General features: G+C 35.9%; 1 protein-coding gene across 3 annotated transcripts; it reads right to left on the bottom strand.

Annotated features, from left to right (window-relative positions):
- Window positions 1–1,664: 1,664 nt before the first annotated feature.
- On the bottom strand, window positions 1,665–20,496 carry PPWD1 (peptidylprolyl isomerase domain and WD repeat containing 1). 3 transcript variants are annotated; one of them, XM_029942324.1, is made up of 11 exons: window positions 20,283–20,496; window positions 16,583–16,685; window positions 15,776–15,876; window positions 15,508–15,628; window positions 13,071–13,518; window positions 9,504–9,694; window positions 8,483–8,672; window positions 6,677–6,858; window positions 4,670–4,751; window positions 3,214–3,396; window positions 1,665–1,968 (listed from the first exon to the last, which is right to left on the bottom strand). In XM_029942324.1, exons 1-11 carry the CDS (start codon window positions 20,476–20,478, stop codon window positions 1,825–1,827), a joined length of 1,941 nt encoding a protein of 646 aa, XP_029798184.1. In that variant the 5' UTR covers window positions 20,479–20,496; the 3' UTR covers window positions 1,665–1,824. The 3 variants fall into 3 exon arrangements, with proteins under 3 accessions (XP_029798184.1, XP_029798185.1, XP_029798186.1); XM_029942325.1 differs by lacking the exon at window positions 20,283–20,496 and adding an exon at window positions 19,612–19,737; XM_029942326.1 differs by lacking the exon at window positions 20,283–20,496 and having other exon boundaries at window positions 15,508–15,530; window positions 15,851–15,876; window positions 16,583–16,634.
- Window positions 20,497–20,526: the final 30 nt, after the last annotated feature.

The raw sequence follows: 20,526 nt of genomic DNA, 5'->3' as shown, positions 1-20,526 counted from the left end.
GAGTATGTTAAACTTGTGACATGGAATGGATATACTAATCAAATATGATTTGCACTTAACAGCAAAATAACTATTTCTGGGGGACTGGGGTATCACCACCACTTGGTGGCAGTATTATCAAAAATTTAGGAGTAAGTTTTCAGCAATGAGTAAATTGCTAGGGAGATATCTAGACACCGAAAATAGCAAGAAAACATAAATGTCTTAATGAAAAGTCCTTTCATGTCTAAGTTCTACTTTATAAAAGGAGGACATAAAGTAGCACAACTTGGCACATTTTTCCATCTCACAAGTTTGTAGTACAAAATGGATAAAGGAAGTAATCCTGCTTATAAATAGAAGGAAAAGTGTAAGTTTAGATTTAAATATAGGAATGTGAATTCCCGGGTCTCCTGGGTGGCTCAGTCAGTTAAACATCCAACTGTTAATTTCAGTTCAGGTCATGATCTCAAGTTTCATGGTATGCAGCCCTGCATCAGGCTCTGTGCTGACAGCGAAGAACCTGCCTGAGATTCTCTCTCCCACTCTCCCTGCCCCTCCCCTGCTTTTGCTCTCTCTTTCTCTCAAAATAATAAAAAAAGAATATGAATTTCCTAAATAGGTCTGTTGAGGTGTTCCTTCTTTAACTTTCTGAAGAGTCTCTCTAGAAACTTAAAGCAGTGTTCCCTCCCCTTCCTCCTTTTATTTTTACTTGTTTATTTTTGAGAGAGAGAGAGAAAGAGAGGGGAGACACAGAATCTGAAGCAGGCCGCAGGCTCTGAGCTATCAGCACAGAGCCTGATGCAGAGCTCAAACTTAAGAGAGATCATGACCTGAGCAGAAGTCAGATGCTTAATCGACTGAACCACACAGGGGCCCCTAGAAGCAGTGGTTCTTAACAGGTAAGAAGTCAGGGGACGCCTGGGTGGCTCAGTTGGCTAAGCATCCTACTTAGGCTCAGGTCATGATCTTGCAGTTCAGGTGTTCGAGCCCTGCGTTGGGCTCTGCTTTAAGCTCAGAGCCTGAAGCCTGATTCAGAATCTACAACTCTATGCCTCTTCAGACTCCGTTCTGTCTGCTCTCAACAAATAAATAAATGTTAAAAAACAAAACAAAACAGTTATGAAGTCAGGAAGGTAAGGATATCATGAAATCAATAACTTTTTGAACTTAAACAATGTTTTATTGCTTGAATTTCTACTAATTGCTCCATTATTAGCTATTAAAAGTTTTACTTAATACATACTTTCTTGATGGTGTATTTGGTAATGTAAGAAAAGATACTATTAACTTCAGGACAGAAAATTGGAATTTAACTACATTAGGAAAATAATATGTAAATAGTATGTGAACTTGTATATAAAACCAAGGACTACAAATTCATTTATTCGGATTCTTAAACACTAGCCATAATACTCATTTAAATGTGACTTACATTGTAACTACAGGATAAGTTACTTCTAAATCTTTAATAAACTATAAATTCCTATTTACTGAAGTTTTACTTACCACTACTTACTATTTTTTAATAGTGATTAAAAGGTAAAACTATTTGGCATGAAACAAACACCTAAGAAAATAAAGGAACTGGTATATTACTATCAGATTCTGGTACCCAAATTTAGTCCAGTTCAGTTTATCACCTCCTAGGATAAGAAATATTGTAAGAAAAATGAAAGGCAGGGTTTTAAAAAAGGTCCTTTAATGAAAAATAGAAAAACATAATATGGCATCATGAAACATGATTTGGATGTTCAGCAAATCCTAAGAGCTTCCAATGTAAAATAACCCTGTGTTTAATATATGTTTATTTTTATTTACACATACAATAAAACAAACCTTATTTTACTTGACAGTAATATTTATGATGCTGACATCCTCATAGGGCTTATCTGTTTTGGGATTGACTTTGACATTGGAGATCCTCTGTACAACTTCCATTCCTTTAGTCACTCGTCCAAACACTGTGTGCTTATTATCAAGCCAAGGCTGCATTGGAGGAGAAATGGAAAATTTTGGTAAACCCTGATTTCTTAAATCGCACCCTGTGGCTGAGCAAATTATAATTTAAATTTATGCTTCATTTTTAATTTATTTATTTTTTAAAATATTTTATTTATTTTTGATACAGAGAGAGACAGAGCATGAGAGGGGGAGGGGCAGAGAGAGAAGGAGACACAGAATCTGAAGCAGGCTTCAGGCTCCGAGCTAGCTGTCAGCACAGAGCCTGACGCGGGGCTCGAACCCACAAACGTGAGATCTGACCTGAGCCGAAGCCAGAGGCTTAACCGACTGAGCCACCCAGGCGCCCCCATTTTTAATTTAATACAAAGACATACAGTTAAATTCATCTAGTAGCTTTTAAGAGTTATTTCCAGTGTTTAGCTGAAAAAATACAGCAGCATAGTATAATGTTTAATTAGATAGCTCCATCTTTCAGACCAAAGGGAGCTGAAAGATGTTTGCTAAAGGTAAGTTTCTTTGCATGGCTTAAAGAATTCTGTCTAAGGCTTTAAAAGTTCTCTGTAGGAATGAGACCTACAAAAGAGACAGTTTGGAATTGTTTAAGTAGCATGTACTTTGGTAACAGAGATGGGAACTCAAACGTTTGCTCTGCTATTTACCTGACATTTGGCAAGTTAATCATGTCTCACTCTTTGTATACGCGTCTGTTTTTAAAAACTGTATAGTGATACTAGAAGTATTGTGAATTTACTTTGTGCCTGATAGGTAGTAAATTTTTTCTTCCTTGCATGGTACTTAATTCCAAAAAATAAAGTATAATAATTTTTATAACTTTGTGTAACTGCACAGCAACAGAGTTCAATATTCTTATACTGTATTTCATCAGATATACAATGTTGCATTTATGGGTTGCATTCTGATATCAAAGATACTAAAACATAGAAAAAATTTCTTAAAGTTGAGAATTAATATACTCTACTCCCTACATTCTAAAGGAAACAGGCCCAGAAGTGAAATAATTTGTTTTCTATTGTACAATTAGTATTGGCAAAGGTGACTTAAACTCGAGTCCTGAGTTTCAGAATTATTGTTTTACAAAGTAAAATCTGATTTGCTGGGTAATGTTACATTTTCTCATCTGAATCATTTCATTTTTTATATCATGGCAGGAATAAATAATGGTAGAGAATAATGCAGCTCTCTCACTGAATTCATTCTTAGATCATAGTCTATGATTCGGTGGCTTACAGACAACACTGTTCTACTTACCGTTGGTACTACTGTTATAAAAAACTGGGATCCATTAGTATTTGATCCAGCATTGGCCATGCTGAGTGTATATGGTCTGTCATGTCGTAATGTTGAATGAAATTCATCTTCAAATTCTCCTCCCCATATGCTTTCTCCTCCCATACCAGTACCTGTTGGATCTCCTGTTTGAATCATGAAGCCCTTAAGAAGTATACATAAAAAAAAAAAAAATATTACAGTGTCCTTTTCTATATGTATGTTTTGTAATCTTTTAATGCTTAAGTGTGTTTTATGTTCAGTAAAATCTTAACTTTTTCTTTTTTCAAGTTTATTTATTTGAGAGAGAATGTGCCAGTGGGGGATGGGCAGAGAGAAAGGGAGAGAGGGAGATCATAAACAGGCTTCACACCATGTGTTTTATGTTCAGTAAAATCTTAACCTTTTCTTTTTTAAAGTTTATTTTGAGAGAGAATGCACCAGTGGGGGATGGGCAGGGAGAAAGGGAGAGGGAGATCCTAAACAGGCTTCACACCCGTTGGCACAGAGGCTGATGCGGGGCTCCAACCCATGAACTGTGAGCTCATGACCTGAGCTAAAATCAAGAGTTGGATGCTTTTAACTGACTGAGCCAACCAGGCGCCCCTTAACTTTTCTTAATAGTCACTCTATCAAGTGATTTTATTAAAACCTTAGTAATTATACTTTACTTTAGATGATGTATTCCCATTGCTTAAAAACAACCTTATTTCAGTTATTGAAACAAGTACTGTCTTTCCCAATAATGTAATTAAAACCAATTAATATTGGAAATAAGTTTTTGATCTGTAGAGTGTATAAGATTTTATGTAATTGACCTACTCTTCCCTCTTCCCTTTCCCTAAACACTCTGGATTGCCTGGCAAGTCATTTTACTAATTCTTTTCAGAACCTCCCCCCGAAATCTGATTATTCCTCCTGTCATTTCTCCTGCCATTTCTGGACCGGTCAGTAACCAAGAACTACATAACTGCCCCATCCATTTTAGGAAACAATGCTCAACAAAATCCTGGGCTGAGTTCTTTCTGTTCTTCAGGTATTAATGGTGGTTCTCAAAGATTAAGTAGCATGATATCTTTTCTATTATTTAAAATCTTATTTTCTAGCTCTAGACCTTATCTAATCACTAGGTATGAGTAACCTTAGCTATTGGTTTTATCTCAGCATGGCCCTTTACTCTATTATATCTGACCCTTGGATTTAGCTGCTGACAAATATTGATACAGTGTTTCTAAAAAGGTACCCTGTTACTGTTCCTGCATTAGATTCCAGATCTAATATTCATGACTATCCATTCTTCTTTTTCGCTTATAGTGCATTTTTCCTATTCCTTTCTAATAACCTGATAATTGTGATACAGGAAAATTCCTTATGTTTAAACCTCTGGTTATGCAAAAACACACTATTCCTGAGGTCATATAGATTTTGTATAACTTACCTTAATTATACGGTGAAATGTATGTCCATTATAATAACCGTTTCTGCTATGAACACAGAAGTTTTCCACTGTTTTAGGGCACCTAGTAAAATATAAGTTAAAAATATGAAATCCACTCAGGGCATCTTAAGACAGTTTTCTTTGAAGTTCTGCTTCCTAATGATGCTTGCAATACCTTCTGAATGTTTCAGGACAGTCTTTCCATAACCTCTTCTAATTTCAGGAGAAGAAAGAGTTGAAAGATTATATAAGCCACAATATATTAATATTGTTTAATATATTATCTTTAGATCATGAATGCTTATATTTGAGTTTGACAGTATTTAAATTTCAAAGCCATTTAGCAGTTTAAAAAATAAAGCTACAGCACCTTAAGATATGTATATTAACTTCAAATAGTAGGTTCAGTTCCTGGGAAAGGTAATTTTCTTATAAAAACAATGTTATGGTACACTGACAGTTCCTGGCCAAGGACCTACTCTCTGAAATGGTTATCTCCTAAATCTAATCAACTTTAAATGATAATCACACACTCAAAGTATGAAGCTTTCTAAATGTTAACTAATCTCATGTGATGATTTATTAAGTACATTAACATGTAATAACTCTTAGAGCTTGGAATGGAAGGGCAATATGAGAGAATATTGCACCAAGTACATCAGAGAACAGGCTTTATAGTTGCTTAGGTTCTGAGCCCTTAAAATTAGATGGTGCAGGTACCTAGAACTGCCTAGTGCTTTGTTCAAGGTACATTTAAAACACTCAAATACAAAATAAAGAAGTACTTTTAAGTAAAAAAGATTGTAAAAGATGTCACTCTTTGTTTTTAGTTTTCATTATTTTAGAGACAGAGAGGGGAGAGGGGCAGAGAGAGAGAGAATCCCAAGCAGGATCCACATTCAGTGAGGAGCCCGACATGGGGCTCAACCCCATAACCTTGAAATCACGACCTGAGCCGAAATCAAGAGTTGTATGCTCAAGTAACTGAGTCACCAAGGTCCCAAAGATGTCACTTTTGGGATCAAGAATAGCCAAAGATACACCATTGTATTTGGTGTTGCACATTCATCTTGCAACTTTTAAACTGTCCAGAATTCCTTGCTGCTTTTTTTAGCATGTTTTTTGTTAGATTGATTATTTATTTATTTATTTATTTATATTTGAGAGAGAGCACAAGCAGGGGAGAAAGGGAGAGGAAGAGACAGAGAATCTTAAGGAGGCTCAATGTTCAGTGTGGAGCCCAAAATGGAGCTTGATCCCAGAGCACAACTCTGGGATCATGACCTGAGTATAAATCAAGAGTTGAACACTCAGATGCCCCTTGTTGGAATTTTAAAAACCTACAGAAAGCACTGGAACTAAAGAAGTAGTGGAGGGCTAGGAAATGTATGGAGGAAAAGGAATTATCCTCCCCTTAAGGATTTGCTTTGAAGGTAAAGCCAGTAATAACAAGTGAGCCATAAAATCTAATTGGAATGAACAGATAATGGTAATATACATTTGAATGTTACTTTATACTTTATATTCAGCACTTCAATAGTTTTATATGCATAATCATAAACCTGTGTTTATATTTGTGTGTATATATAAAATTTCCCCATTTTCTAGAGGAACAATTACCAGAAGGCTATAGATAGATACTCTATCAAACACTTCAGTTCTTTAAAATTCCTCAAGTTAAGGGGCACTTGGGTGGCTGTGGTTAAGTGGCTGACTTGGGCTTAGGTCACGATCTCACAGTTTGTGGGTTTGAACTGCATATGGGGCTCTGTGCTGACAGCTGAGAGCCTGGAGCCTGCTTCAGATTCTGTGTCTCTCTATCTCTCTGTCCCTCCCCTGCTCATGGTCTGTCTCTGTCTCTCAAAAAATGGATAAAAATGTTAAAAATAATTAAAAAAATAAATAAAAATAAAATTCCTCAAGTTGAAATACAATTTTAAGTTGCACAGTTTCTTCAAATAAACACATTTACGTTGGTGTTTACTTTAGACAGAAGACAGTACATACTCAACAGGAAAGAGTTTGATGTGAATGTCTCCCATGCTTGTGTGGATAATGGCACTATCTGAAACGCGTTTAGGTCCTTCAGCTTGAGTAGCTGCCATGACTTCTTCTTTAGAAGGTTTCTCATTAAAAACATCTCTGTCAGAATCTGCACTTTTTGTATCTTCTGGTTCTCGTTTGGTAAACTCAGAGGAAAAGTAAAAGAGTGAATGAATTAAATTTTTCATTTGTTTAAAATTTATCAACAAGAAAATTTCATTTCTACCTATATTTGAGGAAAGAAAGAATTCACATTAGTATAAATCCTTATTGCAGCAATCACTTCCTATCACAGGATGTGAAATACAGTTAAATTATTTTTACACTTGTCTAACATGAAAACAATCCATACAATGAAGATATATGTTTTCAAATGGGATTTAATTTCTTTTTGGGTACACATTGAACAAGATGCACTTTTATTTGAGGTAGCTTTATGCCTCTGCCTGCTAATACATGAAAGTAAACTTTAGGGAAAGAAAAAGTAACTTCTTACAGTTTTTTGATAAAGTGGATAGAAAATTAGCATATATTTTTAGTGTATATGAAGAATTAACTTTTACCTTCAAAACAGTTAAATTACAGGTAAAAATAAGAAATTCCTTTTTTAACAAATTAACATTTGTTAATGTTATTTTTTTAGCAATGACTTTGAAAGTTTCTAAATAAAATTTTCATCTTAAAAGAATGTACCCATTTTCAGCTAAAAGCTTGGTTGGGATAAACTACTATTTCTTACTTTAATCAAATGCTGGTAACCTGAATAGCATCACAGCTACTTACACTATATCAGATGAAAAGAATCAGTATACTAGAATGAGCCACACACTTTACCAAACCTGTGAATAGTGAAGAAAATGTAATGCCCTATATTTGAGGATTTTATATTAGCCTAAGGAGGAGATGACAGAATCAGAGATTGCAAAAAAAGAAGGAAGTAAACTATTCCAAAAACTGTAACAAAAAGAGCACAACCAGGCATACCTAACTCATACTTGATGTCAAGAGAAGGCTTCCAAAGCTGAGATGTGATATTAGTAGGAATTGGGGACAGGTATGTGATTGGCAGAAGGAACAGCCTGTGCAAACGCATTGAGGTAAAAAAGAACACTCAGCTATTGCAAACAGGATCAAGTTCAGTACAGTGTAGCAAATGAATTAAAATTAAGAAAGAAAGAAGAACCAGCTAATATAGATAGTTGGGGAGCCATTAAGGGATCTTAAGCAGAGAAATATCCAAATTTTGGACTCAGATAGTCTCTGACTACAGTGTGAAGGACAGAATGGTATGGTAGAGGTCTCTCCACTTCAGACTTTGCTGCCTGGCTCAACAGTTAGGACACTGCTACTCCAAGATAGCTTACACAGTTTGTTTCTGAGCCCAGTCTTAGTTAACATGTATACTTGTAGTTCTCTAGAAATAAATATCGTCAGGAATATACACTTTTGAGGTAGTACCATTACAAAAGAGTTAAAAGGTAAAAAAAAGAAATGTGCTTAGAGAAGCAAGTGTGCAAGTTCAGCGAAGATAAATTAAGAAGTTGTTGTAGAAGCCAGGTTGAAAAATTTTCAAAACAGGAGGGAAAACAGTACAAAATTGAGTCCTAGCTAAAAATTATGCAATATTAATGTTATAAGATGGTATTCTGGTTGTTTAGAAAGTATGCTATTATTGCCAACATTCTCTTCAGTTGAAAGCACAAGCCAAAAAAAATAAACCTCCAACTAAATTGGAAGAATTAAGGCTTATTTCCTAGTATTTCCGCATACCATGTAAAATCTATTCTTTTTGAAAGATGTACAAACTATTGTTGGGTCAGCTTGAATATTCTGAAGAACAGGATTTTCAGAAGCTTTCATTTCTATAGTAGTTGCAGCACGATGTTTTTTGGCTATTCCCTGGAACAAAGCCAACTGCATCACTCTAATATTTTCTTGCTTGCCTAAGATGCGCACACACCTGGAAAATACAATGTTTTATACAATAAAATTATCAGAATTAACTCCAATTATAAACGTTTTATAAATTAAAGCTAGGAATCAACTATCCTTTACCTTTGTATAAAATAATTACTAAAAGTTTTTAAAAAAGTGTTTCCCTACCCCCCTCATCCAAAAACTTATTTTAAATTGGCTGGAATTTTCAGGTTAAAAAAAATACAATCATTCATTCATAATTTTAACCTATCCCTATTATCTTAATCATTTTGCAAGCCTTCAAAGATTCTATACTAGGAAGAACTAAAATAAAACTTTGTTTATATGTGAGAATGTACAGCCCTAGATTTTTTTCTCTTTAAAATATACTTTAAGTTCTTTTCATTTACATTCAGTGTTAGTATCTGATTGTAGCTATTTTGTACTAAAACCAAATGGACTGTTTGCACAAAAGGCTTATTGTGGTTTCATGCATTTTAACTTCTGATTTTATGTCTAGCAGGATGTAATGCTGAATTCTGTGGTTAAAATATTTGGCAACATTTAACATGAACCAGGCTAATTTAAATCAATAAGCAAAAGAGAGATTGAAACTTGTTAAAAAAAAACCCCAAACCTTGAAACTATGCATATCTTTTTTCCATTTCTTTTACAAACATGAGTGGAACCTTTTTACATAAGATTATAAACAACCAAAAGACCACAAAAAATCCAGTCAAAACATTTGGTTAAGTTTAGACATTTGGGACCATTCCACTTGTCTTGGAACAAACAAGACTCCCATTGTTTCCCTGAAGGAGGAAATGGTCCCCCATAAATGAATGCACTTAAAAAAAATCTTATTAAAGCTTACCGGTTTGTTTCTACATTTATAACTTTAATGCCCAGCATTGTTCCATATAGTACAAAGTGTCCAGTTTCATCAAAGACTATGTTAATTAATCTTACTGCATCCACCTTCTCCAACTCACGTTCGACAGCCATTCGTCGGCCAAATTCCATGTCGGGCAGCTGTTGCCTCATCTGCTGCAGTTCAGTAAACATCTAGGAAGCAAACAAAAAAGCTACATGATAAAGGGAATGAGAATTTAAAATATAAGTACAGTACACATTAAGAGCCAGTGAAACTTTGTGTTTTTATAGGTTACCTTAGAGAGGATTCTATATACCATAAGCAGGTAATAAAAAGACAGTGAGATCAATCATAAAAAAATAGCAGGTACAGTAGCTGCTTCTTAATAAAAAAAAGAAAAAATATAACTGCTGTCTTCTGTACAGAAACAATATATCTGCTGCCTTTTATAAGCCACAGACTAGAGGCAGCTGAGTGGCTCAGTTGGTTAAGCATCTGACTCTTGATTTCAGCTCAGGTTATGATCTCATAGGAGACTGAGCTCCACATCTGGCTCTGAGTAGGAATCCATGCTGGGTGTTGGGTCTGCTTAAGACTCTCTCTCTCTCCCTCTTCCTCTGCCCCTCCCCAACTTGTGCTGTCTCCTTCTCAAAAATAAATAAATAAATAAATTAATTAATTAATAAAAATCACAAACTAATACTTTCCAATAGAAATATAATGCAAACCAAGTATGTAATTTTAAATTATCAAGTAGCTAAAACAAAGTAAAAAGAAACAGGTGATATTAGTCTTAATAAAGTGTTATACAACTCCCTATGTTCAAAATATAATCATTTAAAATTTATGCAATATTTCAAAATTGAGATAGAAGCACCTGGCTGGCTCAGTCAGTGGAGCATATGTCTCTTGATCTCAGGGTGGTAAAGTTCAAGCCTCATAATGGTACAGAGATTACTTAAAAATAAAATCTTAAAAAAATTGTGATAAATTATATTCTATTTTTTATATTTAGTCTTTGAAATCCTGTGTGTATTTTATACTTTCAGCCTGCCTCAGTATGGTATAGCCACATATCAAGTGCTCACTAGCTACATGTTGTCGGTGGCTACTATATTGGACACTGTAACTATAGAGTATAAGGTCCCTGTAAAAAGATCATGGACCTGACATAACAAGCACTCAATTTCTGTTGAATCAATGAACTCCTATTATTTCACAAATGTGTAACAATTTCATGATATTTTAGAAGATATTTTGTTATTCTTATAGAGAACACAACACAGATTATCATTAGGTAATGTGAATTTAGGGTAGATGAATATTTTTATGAGTGCTCTGTAGTTTGTTTTTTTTCTTTTCTCAGGTATTTAACACAATTTTCAGATAAGATCACATCTCAATTACTATGGATTATCACAACCTCTCTCATTCTGAATCTCAACTTCTGTCATAAGCTTCACTACTGACCTCTTCTTATTTCAGCCCTCTTCAACATTTGAAGTCAACAATGAAGAAACATTATTTCTGTTAAGAAGTTAATATCCAGTCTCTGGATATTAATGTGTTTTTAAGTATTTCTTTTGCTGAGCTGCAAGTCCATAAAAGGTCTTTAAGTTATATTTAAGTTGAACTAATATCTAGTTACCAGCCACCATTAATGAAGAAAACATCACAAAGACAGTTTTCTCCTATTCTTAAAAGTACAGTTGAAAGCCATTCTCTTCCAAGAAGAAAATGAGTCAGGAGGATGATCTGACTAACAAATAGATCTTCACATTTGTCTAGATTCATACTACTTCAGGCAGATAATCCACCCAACTTAAAGACACTTGCTACCAAACAAGAGCATCACTAACAAAAACAACAGAATTTAAGACCTAAATGAAAGGAATCTAATGCAAACTGGTTACTGGTCAATAGTGTAGAACTGACACTATTATACAATAAACAGTACTGCTGCAAAGGTTCAACCCACAGACTCTCAGAGGATTCGACATACCATTAGCAGTTAGAGAACATTTGAGGGAAATAGGCGATCAGACCCAATTGCCACACACACGCACAAAAAGTTAACTTTGCATGGATAGAAAGTCTTATTCTACAATGACATACTTCAACAAATTCTTGTTAGCAGTAATTATGTATCACATATTATTCTTAGTGCTGGGTATACAAACATGAGCCAAAACAAGTAAGGGACCATAGATCACATAGATTTTAGTCTACTAGGGGTTGATATGTAGAAATCAAAAGTAACATCATGCCAAATGCTCTAAGAGAAAATAAACAGTAATATTGAGTCACATAAAAAAAAAAGCTGTCCTAGATTAGATGAACAGTGAATTCCCACAGGAAATGACCCTTTAAATGAGATTTGAAGGTTAAGTTCAACAGGTAATGGAAAGAATGGAGGAGGGGGTGATGCCAGGCAACAGGAATAGCATAAGGAAAGGCCCTGTGGTAGGAGACATGTTCAAAAAACTGAAATAAGGAATAAATGGCTAGTGTTAAGAGGAAGATAGAAAAGTGAGGGACAGTAGCCTAGAGTGGTAGGCAAAGGCCACAAGGCAGGCTGTGATTTTGGTTTTTATTCTCAAAATAAGAAGTCACTAAAAGGTTCAAAGAATGAAATGATCAGATATGCGCTTAAAAAAATTGCTCTGGGGGCACCTGTGTGGCTCAGCCATTTAAGTGTCTGATCTCGGCTCAAGTCATGATCTCACAGTTCATGAGTTCGAGCCCCATGTTGGGCTCTGTGCTGACAACTCAAGAGCCTGGACCCTGCTTCAGATTCTGGGTCTGTCTCTCTCTCTCTCTCTCTCTCTCTGCCCCACCCCCGCTTGTGCTCTGTCTCCCTCTATCTCACAAAATTGAATAAACATTTAAAAGAACTGCTCTGGATGCAGTGTGGATAACCTATTATAAGGAATCCCAAATATAGGCAGTAGACCATGAGATAGTATAGGCAAAAGATCATGAGCTAAGGTAGTGACAGCTATGCTGAAAGGAAATGGATAGATTTTAAGTATATTTAGAAAGTAAAATCGACAGGACTTATGATGAATTAAACAGAGGGGTAAGGAAAAAGAATTAAGAAGTTCAGGATGACATAGGTTTGTGGACTATGCAAGTAGATGGATATTAGTACAATTCATAAAGACAGCAAAACAAAACAAAAAGGAGAGCATCATGTCTGTTTATAATAGTAAGGTGGAGAAATCAATTTGAAAGTAGTCTAAGAATAGGCAGGAGTAGACATAGTAAAAGGGGACTCAGAGTAAGTTTTAAAGAGCTTAAGAGGATGAGCTTACCAAAAAAAAAAAAAAAAAAAGAAAAAGAAAAAGCCACATAAAAGAAGGATAATTGGCTCCATCTTGTGAAGGATGTGATGTGAAGATATTGCATGACAAAGAACACGGCAAGACAGCAAGACAGATCAATATGTGCTTAGAGAAAATAACCATCAATGTAAATATCTATATCCAAAAAAATACCTTTTAAGAAACAGCACAAAATATAGACACTCAGAAAAGGAAATTCTCCTTAAATTGATATTGTACTTACACTTAGTGATTCATCAAAGACTCTCATGAGTTTTCCAGTTAAAAATCTGAAAATTCTAACTTTTCTATCAGAACCAATGGTAGCTATTTTCTTCCCATCAGGTGAAAAACATATGCTGGTTGGATAAGCCTTGCACTTGGCAAATTCATATAAATCTGTGTCGGTTTTATATTCCCAGTTCACATTTTTGGGGAACTTATATTCATGAGGAGGCCCAGTCCAGTATTCAATCATTCCAGATTTATCAGAAGACACTATTGCTTTGTAAACTGCATTCAGCCGTATCTGAGTAAGAGGAGATGTATGGAGTTTGTCAAAAATATGAAGTGGCTGGTTATCTCCTCGACCATCATAAATGAAAATTTTTCCTGTGCTCTTCTCAGAAGCAGCAACTGAAGATATGGCATCCCCTGGGCAATAGATCCACTCACACTGTCCAGGAAAATAGCTATAATAGTGAGGGAAAAAAGAAGTCAGTACAACAAGTGAGCATCCTTATCCACTCTCACCACCAAAAAGATGTCCTGGCCAATGGTTTAGTTAGTTTTGGATTCCCTGTTCTAAAGTAGCAAAGAGATAGAAAGTGGGAAGGAACAACTAAGAAAAGTTACTAATTTTTCTCTTTCTGACCGTATTAATATAATAATGGTAATAACTTCTGAGGATTTATCAGACCACAAAGGATCATTTACTTCTCTTGGATAGAAAAGAAAACCTCATCACACCAGGGCCTTAAAATATTCCGGGACATTGCCTTTTGGATCTCTATGTCTCAGTCTATTTTTAACTTATTTTTCAATAGGTTAGTATCTAACAGTATACTTGATAAACCCATTCCTGAAATGTTTAAAATTAAAATATTTTAGTTATGACTATGCTCAAAAGAAAAAGATTTTGATATCACATTCTCATTATTTGTGACTTAATCTTAAAACTATAGAGTTTGAACATGCTACCTGATAAAGTAAAAAACAACTGAGACAGATTTAATCAAAACATCAAACTTCCACACTCAAATGAGTGTTGGCTCCTTTGAAGCAGTTAAAGAAGTTACATAGTTATTGGTGTTGATGCTCAAAACTTTTCCGGGACTCTTCTTTTAGAATTTCTACCAAAACTTAAATTATATCCTCAAAGGTGGCAGAGGTTCAACATTTATGAATAGATCTAATTTGTAAAAACACCTAAAGTGTAGGTAATTAAAGCAGGGGAATAAGACAGATAACCAATAGATATTTCTATTTGTAGTAAAAAATAAGTTCTAACCATAAATTATGAGACTGATTTCCTTTAGTGGCTCATCAACTGGTTTTGAAGGAAATTCCAAAAGAAGTCCTGCTTTGTAATGAACTATTGTTCTCATCCCCTCACCGTTCATATGTTGCAGTTACCCAAGATGATTGATCTGGAGATAATTAGAAGGTAATTAATGTTGAATGATGTCATAAATGTGGGGCCTTAATCCCACAGAAGAGAAAGAGGGAGACACCATTCCTCCTTACATCTTGTCCCCAAAGAGAGCCCTCACCACAAACCAAACCCTGCTGGAATCCTGATCTTGCCCTTTCCAGCCTCCAGAGCTCTGAGAATAAATTTCCAGTGGTTAAGCCACTCAGCCTGTAATGGCATTCTGAGCTAAGGCAAGCCCCAAGACTGTTTATGACAATGCTAGATCTTCAAGCTGACATTCATTAGATGTATATAAATTCAGTATGGTATCTTAAGAAAGACATGCTTAAAACAAAGTATTCATCTCATTTCTGTGCAGTCTAACCAGATGGTGTGGATACCAATATACTTTACACCTTAAAGTTACCAACAAATCACCTTAATTCCAAAATGTACATAAGCCTTAAAGAGACAATACATATTACTGAAATAAGCAAAGCAAGGAAGTTAGTTCTAAGGACCAGTAAATTAGACATGATAGATCCTCATTAATTTATTAAGTAATGCTAAATGGATATAATGAATCCTTGTTATAATACTATTTAAAAATTTCTGCAGTGAGGGGTGCCTGGGTGGCTTAGTCGGTTAAGCATCTGACTTCAGCTAGGCCATGATCTCATGGTTTGTGGGTTCAAGCCCCACGTCAGGCTCTGTGCTGACAGCTCAGAGCCTGGAGCCTGCTTCGGATTCTGTGTCTCCCTCTCTCTGCCCCTCCCATACTCATGCTCTATTTCTCTCTGTATCAAAATAAATAAACATAAAAAAATTAAAAAAATTTTCTGCAGTGATTAACAAAAGAAAAAAAACCCATAGCAGAAGCGTCCAAAGAGCATCATAACAAGGATTCCTATTTATTTTTCCTAAGCAAAATTCAAAGGCATACTTTTAATGGAATGGCAATATTTTTTGTTTAGAAATATATGAAAATGGTGATAGTTTAAAAACCATTTCACTAAGTTAAAAATATATATACTTAAAAAAGACTCACCCAAGCTTCAGCATATTGATCATGTCAAAGTTCACTACATCAAACACCTTCATTGCTTTATCATCACCCACAGAACAGAACAATGCTCCCTCAGAGCTAACTGCAATACTCTCAATAACTCCTATTTAAATAAATCAAAACATTCTAGTAAATACCAATGAAACAAAAAGGCATGATTCAAAGGAAAAAAATATCTTAAAAGAAACTTTAACGAATACAATTAAAGACACATGCACACACACATGCAAACACATAGTGAAATTCTTACCCAGGTGACTACGAAAATGTTTAACAAATTCAATTCCCTCTTCTATTTTTTTCCAGAACTTAACATGTCCATCATGACTGGCAGTAATAATAAAGTCTGTCCTGCATATATAAAATTGTAAAAGTTAATTTGTAAAGCACATCTATGAATTATTTAGCACCACAAAGTAATCATTCACTGAGAATCTTTGGCTCTTTCAAAATATTTTTTTTATTTTCCTTTATGAAGATAACCACATGAAGGCAGATAGAACATGACAAATTTGTAGTTTTTTCTGGGTATCATAATAGTTGCTGTGACACGAACTTTAACCCCAAGATCTGGAATCAGAATTGTGTTAGGTCTTGACATTTAAAAAAAGAAAGGAAATTTCACCAGGAATTTCAGTATACCTGACAGCCCTTTAATGGTAAAATCACCCTGTAGGCAGTCTTTCCACGTGGAAAACATACTCAATTTCAAAAACTGATAACCAATGTACATTTGTTTTGTATCGTATTCAAAGTGTCAGGTTATGTATTAGTAAGATTTTGTATAGAATGGTCTCCCCTTTAAGGTATATAAAAAAAGAAACTATTTACTGAAACCTAGTATATGTCATGTATTCAGGTACCTTACACATATTACCTTGAATGCATTCCTTGTAAGAAATAGGAAAGAATATGTAGGACTTCAGTTAATTTAAACTATGACAGAACTTGTGGCATTAAACAGAAATCCATGGTATCCTAAAGGCACTTTTACAAATCCTCATCAAAACAGAAGCATTTTTATAAAGTTTTCAAAAAAAAAAAGTGTGAGACTTACTTGGTGCATACCACATGGGTGATAACATCTCTATGCATGTAACTGCGCTCATACATAGATGCACTGGGGAGATTTTCAAGATACACTCTTTCAAACTCTAGAACTGAGGAAGAAAAAGTAAAGAAAAAATTACTTCTAACTGAAAGTATATACTATTTTGTATTTTCTGTAAGAGTTTTCTAAATTCTATTTTCTACTGGGCAGCTGGGTGGCTCAGTCTTTAAGCTTCTGACTTTTTCTCCGGTCACGACCTCATGGTTTGTGAGTGTGAGTCCCATATTGGGTGAGCTCAAGCCCTGCTTCCGGTAAACACAAGCCTACTTCAGGTGAGTTTATGTCCCACTTTGGGTGAACATGAGTCCCAATTCCAGTAAACACGAGACCCACTTTGGGTGAGCTCCACTTCTCTCTCTCCCTCTGCCCCTCCTGGGATTCTGTCTTTCTCTGCCCCTTCCTTTCTCTCTCAAAAAAAAAAAAATTCTATTTCCTATTTTCTTCTAGATCTTCTTAAATTTCTCTTAATTCACATGTAATGAAAAAAAAAAAAAAACCACCCAGTCTGTTATCTATTCCATAGCAGTGAATAACACCATTATTTAGTTAGTCATGACAGGTTCTCTGATATTGTGTAGATGCTTAACTGCCCTAACAACTTAACTGAATGATTCTGGCTTAATATTAAGGTTCCATTAAAATACAAGAATTTTGGGGTGCCCGGGTAGCTCAGTCGGGTAAGTGACCTACTCTTGATTTTACCTCAGGTCATGATCTCAGTTGTGGGATAGAGCCCCACATCCAGCTCCACAATAAGCATGGACACTGCCTGGGATTCTCTTTCTCCCTATGAGAGCAAACATGTTCTTGCTCTCTCTCCAAAAAATTGCTACATTAAACATAATGTTTCCTAGTTTTTCATAATTTTGTATAGCAGAGTCAAAGCTGTGCCCAATGAACTCCTTTCCCTTCATTTTTACTATAGAACCACCATTTTTATATGTGTAAACTGATAGCTCTAAGAGGACCTTTCTCACCTTCTCACATATTAGGTGTGACCATGTGTCAATGAAATAGAAGTGTTGTGTGACAATCAGGAAGTCTCCTTCAAAAAGTATTCCATTATTGCCTTTTTCTCAATTCTATTGGGATAAGAGCGATGATTCTAATAACCACTCAAAATAAAGATGAGGACCATATCCTAGTGATGTTAGGGCAGAAAGCTGCAAAGAGCCTAGGTCCCTTTGAAGCCTCCATACCAAGATTGTTTACTTTGGGACTTCTTTTATGCACCTAATTAGTCCTGATACACATTCCATTTGCAGTTTGTTTACTTGAGCAGGTATTTACTGAAAACAAAACAGTTTACAAGGCACATGGACATAAAGAAGGGGCACATACAGTTCCTGTCTTTGAGAAACCATTTGGTTAATTACAGGTAATGTCATATAATAATTTATAATGTCTTTCTGAAAATGCATACAAAAATCAGTGTCCAAAAACATGTTAAAGGTAAAGGCTCTTTTTCTAGAAAGCTAAATACACATCACACTCCTGTCTTTTTATTAAAAGAAAATTGAGGGGGGGTTGCCTGAGTGACTCAGTCAATTAAGCATCTGACTTCGGCTCAGGTCATGATCTCACAGTGCGTGCATTCAAGCCTGGAGTCAAGCACTCTACTGACAGCTCAGAGCCTGGAGCCTGCTTCAGATTCTGTGTCTCCATGTATCTCTGCCCCTCCCCTGCTCTCTCTCTCTCTAAAATAAATAAACATTAAAAAAATTATAAATTTCATTTTTTTCCTTCAAACTGAATACACTATTGACTGGCTTAAATACAGTAAGCATCTACTTAATTATAAACATTTTCATACCTAATTATTGCTGTCTTTGAATTGTATTAAGTTTGCAAGATCTTTGTCTCTTAATACTAGTATCAGCAGTTTGATATTTTTTATGTTTCCATAAAAAGGATATGCAAACATATTCTACTACAACTACAGGAGCATTAACTTTGTAATATTCATTCAATAAATACTTATTGAACAGTTGCTATGTGCAAAGAATGAGCAAAGCAGGCATGACCTTTGCTCTTATAAGCTTGCGGTCTTAGCAGTGGTGAGAAACATTAATCAATCACAGAACGAATATACAATTATAAAATGTAGCAAGTGAAATGAGTTAGTTGCTACGGAAACATTTAATAGAAAGACCTAACTGTAAAAAAGATAACACTTTAAGGGTATCAATGTACAATGTTCAAAAAAGCAACTTCTTCAAAATTTGGAAGCATAAAATTTGAAAGCTACCTGTACACTCAGGTGTTAATTACTTTGGAGTTATGATCAATGTTCTTTAGAAACTCAGTCCACACTGGAGAAATGACAGGTTTCCCAGAGGAGGTGTTAGTTGGAGATGACTGCTAAAGTTGGGCAACAGTTAGCCACATGAAAAGGAGTGTGGGAAATTATTTCAGGTATACACCATAATATCCTGGCAGGCAACCAAAGAAGAAAAAGAGCATATCGCATTCTCAAGTGTTTTAATATGGCTGGAGTACAGCTTAAGGAAGACAGAGTTGGGAAACAGAAGCAATGGAAATGTGCTGGTGAGGTAAGGAGAGATCATATCGTGAAGGACCTTGTATGGATGACAGGGAGTTTGGATTTTGGTTATTTTATTTTTATTTATGAGAGACAGAGAGAGACAGTGTGAGCAGGGGAGGGTCAGAGAGAGAGGGAGATACAGAATTCGAAGACAGGCTCCAGGCTCTGAGCTAGCTGTCAGCAGAGCTCGATGTGGGGCTCGAACCCACGAACCCCAAGATCATGACCTGAGCAGAAGCCGGACACTTAACCGACTGAGGCACCTAGGCACCCCAGGCCTTTGTTTTTAAAATGAGGAATCACTGAAGAGTTTGAAGCAGAGAGAGTGATTAAAATCTGACCTTACAGAAAAATCATGTTTTAATGGCTTTACACCAAGAAAGACATTTTATAGAACTTTTGAAAATAAAAACTTAACCTCCTTTCCTACCCTTTTTATTTGATAAAGCTTGGTCACTATTCCACGAAAGTTGGAAAATACTTCAGGCCTTGGTTATCTCCTGCGTGTGGTTTGAAAACCACAGACGCGGGTTTTGGATGAAAAATTTGTGATCCAGGAAACTTCTGTAACTCTCCTAGGTCAGAAACTCATTACTGGAAGAGATAGGATTAAAGTTATCTTTACCTGCTTTTTACGATTCAAAATAGGAACCGCCGTCTCGCCCCTGCTCCCCGCGTGCCCCAACAGGCTAGTCTAACTGCACCCCTGAAATAAAAGCCTTCAAGAGAACTGGACTTTGACGTTTGCTAAACTGGAGACAAACATTCTAACCTAATGTGCCTGCTCTAGGGATTAAGTGAGAGGCGCTTAAGCACATACCAAGTAGTGGCGCAAGTTAGCTTTAGAATCTATTTGAAAACGTTATTTTAACACATGTGACTAACATTGTGAGATATTAGCAAAAAGTCGCTGTACTGAGCCCAAAGTATTATTTTGAGAGAACGTGCAAGTAGAGAATGATCAGAAAACAGAACGTGATCCCCTGTTCTGAGGGCAAAAATCCCCGCAATCACACATCATCTGATTCTTAGATCTGGTTTGAAATTTCCCAGTCTGCGGACGCTGATTTCAACTCGCCCTGTGTCTATCACTGTAGCTACCTTTCCTCTTCTTGGCCAAAGTCGCCTCTACAGGTAAAGGCCCAACCCAGCGCTCTTCATTTTCCTCTTCGTTCTCTTGGGCCACAGCCACAACCACTGTCAGCTCTTTTTCGCTGAGTTCTGTTTTTTCCGGCTCCTCCGTGTCCCGTCGCCTTCTTCTTCTCAGCTGTGAATCGCTCCCACCTTCCGACGCCATATTACCCGAGTTGTCAGACAGGGCGCGACACGCACAGCTCCGCTACCA

This window comes from Suricata suricatta, chromosome 6, assembly GCF_006229205.1.
Source record: "Suricata suricatta isolate VVHF042 chromosome 6, meerkat_22Aug2017_6uvM2_HiC, whole genome shotgun sequence".
Taxonomy (NCBI): Eukaryota; Metazoa; Chordata; class Mammalia; order Carnivora; family Herpestidae; genus Suricata; species Suricata suricatta.
The sequence above is the reverse complement of the archived record's forward strand: the minus strand, read 5'-3'. Positions and strand labels throughout refer to the sequence as shown.